Genomic DNA, 6,096 nt, shown 5'->3' with positions numbered 1-6,096 from the left:
CCGTACCCACTGTATGTATATATATATATATATATATATATATATATATATATATATATATATATATATATATATATATATATGTGTGTGTGTGTATATATATATATATATAACATTTCTGTCCCCCTCACTTCTGAAATGATGGCTACGCCCCTGTATATAGTATACACAGTGTAGTTTTACCGAGCAAACAGCAGAAACGGCTGAAAGACCGTGGCAGCTGGCACTAACTCTAGTAGCTGGGGATGCCACCGGAAGTGGTGCTGCGACCTTGCGCTGCCAGGATTTGCGCTTGCTCGCTCTCTTTTTTTTAGTGTCTCGCGTGAGATCTGAGTCAGGGTTAAAACCTTTTTTTACTTAAATTAAAATATAAAAAATATTGCTACATTAAGCTACACTTGCCATTTTCATTTCGTTTAACTTGATGTACTTAAAAATGAAATAAAAATGAATAAAAGCTATATAGACACGTTTGTTATAAAAACTAAATAATTATTCAAACTTTCATTAAAATGAAAACAGAGAATACAAAATAAAAATATAATAGTATCATACTGAAATAACTGTTCTGTAGACACTTTTAAAATAACGACACTATTTTCATTTGCTTTTATAAATGCTCTGATATCAGCAGGTTTTCAAAGACACACACCACCCAGTTTTACACAAGGTCTACACACTGTTCCTTCAGAAGCTTTCTTCAAAGAAAAAGATGAAAAGAAGCTGTCAGCACAATGTTGTGTTAGTAATGCTGAGCTGGCAATGATCACACATTTATTTTATTCCTGTTATTATTCTAAAGACATCTGGTGAGCGAGAGAGTCTTTCAGTTTGTTTAAACGACTGTGACTCTGTTTATTTTTGCACTACGTGTCGCAGATTGAATATATAATATTCATAATATTTCCATGTCTGCTTCAAATGAACGTTTATTCAGTACAGTTTCGTTTAAAATCTTAAGCATGTGCCTAATCTGTGTAAGTTACGAGTCAAAACTGTGCTGCTGTTTCATTTGACACCGAAACTGAGGTGATGCTAACCAAACATGAATAATGCATTTCTGTCATTTTACTTGAATAAATGTAATCCTTTATGATATAATTATAATGCATTACCCACTCTCATTTCATTTTAAACATTTGAATTCAGAATGGTAAACACCTACTGAAGAATTGGCATCTGTATGTCCTTTGGATTAAGTAGAACAATAAACATTTCTTTTAATGTTTGTTTATTTATTTATTCATTCATTTTGTATGACTTGTATTTTCTGCATTTGGTTACCTAACTAGTAGGCCTACATTTAAAAATGATAGGCAAACAAACAATAAGAGTCTGATCTGTCGGAGGTCAGCATGAGGTCAGTGGAGTGTAATAATGAAGGCATCAGGTTGCTGTTGGACACGGGTCAGCGCTCACGTATACACATTCCTGTGGGATTTGATGGCTGGGGAGTCTTTAAACTACTTAACAGTGCCAAATCATATTTAAAAGCTCATCAACCATCTCTCTGTGTGCTTTAAGATACAGAAATAAAACTCAATCATGCACAAAGTCTCAGATTACATGTGCACTATACACCACAAAACAAAAACACATCATGATATAATCTACAACAACAAAGCTGGTTTGCTGGTCAGGCTGGTTTGTTAGCTGGTGTCAGAGGGGTTTTCACGGAGACCAGCTAGAACAGCCAAAGACCAGCATGGGTCATCATAGAGGTCATCTTAAACCAGCTAGAACCAAATGACTACCACACCAGTTTTAGGCTGTCATTTATTTATTTATTCAATTTCCCCGACGTAAACCCTATAATAACTCACTAATTTCAGGGGTAAAATACTTAATAAATAAACATGTGTTTATTTAGCCAAGCAGTTTCTACGTTTCTACTTAACATTTTTCTTTTTCTTTTTAGTTATTTATTTACTCTGCCCTATTTATCTTCTATATTGTCTGTTTATGTACTGTACGTGGTTTATTTGAAAATGTCACCAAATTGTAGTGATGTAAATAAAACTTTCTTGTTGTCATTGTTTGTGTGTGTGTGTGTGTGTGTGTGTGTGTGTGTGTGTGTGTGTCGCGTTGAGCGCGCGCAGCCATGATCTCGGCACTGTGTTGAAAACATGGACTCCAGTTCTCGTCATTTAACACTGTTTTACATCGTTTTTCTGACTCTTACGTGCCATGTGGCGCTAGGAGAGGACACCGCCGGTGAGTAGTTTGTTTTAGCGAGTGTTGGATCTGTGTAGTGTTTAACGCAAAGCTCGTGACTGTTTGGTTTGTTTTATGGCGATGCAAACAACAGTGAAGTTCATCTGAGATCTCCACTCCTCTCGCCAAGAAAAAAAACACAGATTGTTTATTGCATTATTTTTGAATTATATTTCAAGGTTCAGAAACTAAATGTCAGTATCTCTGCATCACAGTCACGAGCTTTGACTACTAACTTAGTAAGACTGGAACAAATCTAGTCATTGAAAGAGGAAGCTCCACATGTTGTTTTGTTACAATTATCAATACTGTAAAACCGTAGAGCATTTCTTAAAGAGCTTTTTGAAGTTTACTGTCACGTTTAACTGTTTTTGGTGACAGTGACAGAACTTTCTGGAAATATCAGGGAATTGGTTTTCGAGAAATTATGATTTTCATGCACGCAAACGTAATTGAAATGAATTAAGTCTTTATTTTTGAAGTCATAGACTGCAGTCTTTAAATCTTTTTATAGTTCTATATAAAAAATGAAAACTGTCTTTACTTACATACACATCGCTATGCTGCCATACGACGTTTGCGCTATATTACAAGTCTTCTGAAGTCATACGATAACTTTAGACGTATGTGGGGGCGTGTTAGAACGAGCCGTTTTAGTTAGGTGTGGCTGACTCTTAACTTTTATAAAGAATATCTCTTTGGATTTGAGACTTTAGTCTTTGCAACTTTGCAGATCTTCTTTATGCACCAAGAGCTTGTAACACTCCAAAGAGAAAGGAAAATTTGAAATCGCATCATATGACCCCTTTAATACTTTCTTTACTTTCGTGAGGTTTTTTTAGTTTTTTTTTTTGAGTTTGACGAATGACACCATGAAGTGTTGTTAAAGTTCAAAATGTCTTATGTGGTCCATGAAAGAAAAAGAAAAAAATCTGTCTTTGCTAAACTCAAATGCTGCATTACACACTATCACAGCCAGTCTATTAGTGTACACATTTGATGTTCAGTGATTCTGAACCACTGAAATGTCACTGTGGGCAGGGCTTCTCAGCAAGACATGCAAGGAATTGAACCAAAATGTAATCAAAATGTTCTTTCATTTGACAGCCAGTTTAAACAAAACCTCAAATTAGCATGGAAGAGAGAGCTTTTACCACTTGTTGCCTTAGGACTCTTGTTGAGATGTTAACGTTAAAATCCTATCTGTACAGACTGTCCTGCAGATGGACGCACGTGGTTGCCATTCAGCCTCAACTGCTATCACTTCGTCCATGGAGAGGAGGATGTTGCCAAAAGCTACTCCATTCAAGATGCAAAAGACATGTGCAGAGGATATGGTGGTTACTTTTTTACAATTTGCAAACTATAACACACTGAAATATCTAAACTTGTGCATTATTTTTATGCACTATATGGTACAGTTTAACCTTCCCAATTACGTTTTTAGATCTCTTGACAGTAAAAAGTGCGGAGGAGAATGACTTCATCGTTAAGTACAGTCCTTCTGTATGGAAAGGTAAAATGAGCGTCTGGGTTGGAATGTACTACGACAGCGACGGTAAGTTTGATTTCAATCCAAAAACATGCCTGCGTCTCAAAACCTAGTGATGTCCGTCTTTAAACTTCAGAATTGGATATATTTGCTTTTCTAATGCAGTATCTTATTGTGAGCATTTCATCAATACAGAAATAAAAGTTAGTTTTCTTAGGCCCAATCCCAATCCTACCCCTTAGCCCTTCCCCTTTCCGTTCGTTCACGTGAAGGGGTAGGGGTGTCTCAATTCTATTTTGGTTGGAGGGGTAGGGGAAGGGCCAGACAGCCCTTCAAACGAAGATTTTTCGGGACCACACTTCAAAAGAAGGGGTATGAATTATCTCAGCATAAACCGGCTTCAGGTGCAACATGGCTGCCCGAGCGAACAAAAAGACACATACATGTAAGCATTTTTAGCATTAATAAAGATTTTAACGAAAAGTAATCATTTGTTTTATGTTACATTCAATCGTGAGTTCATATTTACGGCCATGTTACTCAAAGAAATGTTTGCAAAAAATCGCTAAATTCGCTAAATAATGTCATATCATTATAGACTGCACGATAGTGCCACAACATATTTTCATGTCTGATCAGGGCGATAACCACCGTAGACATTGGGGGGGATAGTCCCCCCAATAATTAGAAATCCCTAAACCCTTTTCTCAAATATTGCCAATTCGAGAGAGAGAGAGAGAGAGAGCGAGAGAGAGATGAAAGTTGCGTGTATGCATGTCTGTGCGTTTCTCTTATTAGAGTGAGTTTACTTCCAAAATCAGCGATTTTATCCTCTCGTTGCTGGAAAAGACTGCACGATAGTGCCACAACATATTTTCATGTCTGATCAGGGCGATAACCACCGTAGACATTGGGGGGGATAGTCCCCCCAATAATTAGAAATCTCTAAACCCTTTTCTCAAATATTGCCAATTCGAGAGAGAGAGAGAGCGAGAGAGAGATGAAAGTTGCGTGTATGCATGGCTGTGCATTTCTCTTATTAGAGTGAGTTTACTTCCAAAATCAGCGATTTTATCCTCTCGTTGCTGGAATTTATAATGTTGCGATTCAGTATTTAAACTGTTATTAATAAAAGTCGTGGATCTTCTTTATGCACCAAGAGCTTGTAACACTCCAAAGAGAAAGGAAAAATTGAAATCGCATCATATGACCCCTTTAATACTTTCTTTACTTTCTTTTTAGTTTTTTTTAGGTTTTTTTTTTTAGTTTGACGAATGACACCATGAAGTGTTGTTTAAGTTCAAAATGTCTTATGTGGTCCATGAAAGAAAAAGAAAAAAATCTGTCTTTGCTAAACTCAAATGCTGCATTACACACTATCACAGCCAGTCTATTAGTGTACACATTTGATGTTCAGTGATTCTGAACCACTGAAATGTCACTGTTGGCAGGGCGTCTCAGCAAGACATGCAAGGAATTGAACCAAAATGTAATCAAAATGTTCTTTCATTTGACAGCCAGTTTAAACAAAACCTCAAATTAGCATGGAAGAGAGAGCTTTTACCACTTGTTGCCTTAGGACTCTTGTTGAGATGTTAACGTTAAAATCCTATCTGTACAGACTGTCCTGCAGATGGACGCACGTGGTTGCCATTCAGCCTCAACTGCTATCACTTCGTCCATGGAGAGGAGGATGTTGCCAAAAGCTACTCCATTCAAGATGCAAAAGACATGTGCAGAGGATATGGTGGTTACTTTTTTACAATTTGCAAACTATAACACACTGAAATATCTAAACTTGTGCATTATTTTTATGCACTATATGGTACAGTTTAACCTTCCCAATTACGTTTTTAGATCTCTTGACAGTAAAAAGTGCGGAGGAGAATGACTTCATCGTTAAGTACAGTCCTTCTGTATGGAAAGGTAAAATGAGCGTCTGGGTTGGAATGTACTACGACAGCGACGGTAAGTTTGATTTCAATCCAAAAACATGCCTGCGTCTCAAAACCTAGTGATGTCCGTCTTTAAACTTCAGAATTGGATATATTTGCTTTTCTAATGCAGTATCTTATTGTGAGCATTTCATCAATACAGAAATAAAAGTTAGTTTTCTTAGGCCCAATCCCAATCCTACCCCTTAGCCCTTCCCCTTTCCGTTCGTTCACGTGAAGGGGTAGGGGTGTCTCAATTCTATTTTGGTTGGAGGGGTAGGGGAAGGGCCAGACAGCCCTTCAAACGAAGATTTTTCGGGACCACACTTCAAAAGAAGGGGTATGAATTATCTCAGCATAAACCGGCTTCAGGTGCAACATGGCTGCCCGAGCGAACAAAAAGACACATACATGTAAGCATTTTTAGCATTAATAAAGATTTTAACGAAAAGTAAT

The 6,096-nt window shown here is 37.1% G+C and overlaps 1 protein-coding gene across 1 annotated transcript; it reads left to right on the top strand.

Moving 5' to 3' along the window:
• The first annotated feature begins 2,059 nt into the window (after positions 1 to 2,059).
• Positions 2,060 to 3,819, top strand: LOC107585695 (CD302 antigen-like). Its single transcript, XM_016272823.1, has 3 exons — positions 2,060 to 2,214; positions 3,426 to 3,551; positions 3,662 to 3,819. Exons 1-3 carry the CDS (start codon positions 2,127 to 2,129, stop codon positions 3,817 to 3,819), a joined length of 372 nt encoding a protein of 123 aa, XP_016128309.1. The 5' UTR covers positions 2,060 to 2,126.
• The last annotated feature ends 2,277 nt before the right edge of the window (positions 3,820 to 6,096 follow it).

This window comes from Sinocyclocheilus grahami, unplaced genomic scaffold (genome assembly GCF_001515645.1).
Source record: "Sinocyclocheilus grahami isolate Dianchi unplaced genomic scaffold, SAMN03320097.WGS_v1.1 scaffold73.1, whole genome shotgun sequence".
Lineage (NCBI taxonomy): Eukaryota > Metazoa > Chordata > Actinopteri > Cypriniformes > Cyprinidae > Sinocyclocheilus > Sinocyclocheilus grahami.
Note: the sequence above shows the minus strand (reverse complement) of the source record. Positions and strands in the feature narration are given on the sequence as shown.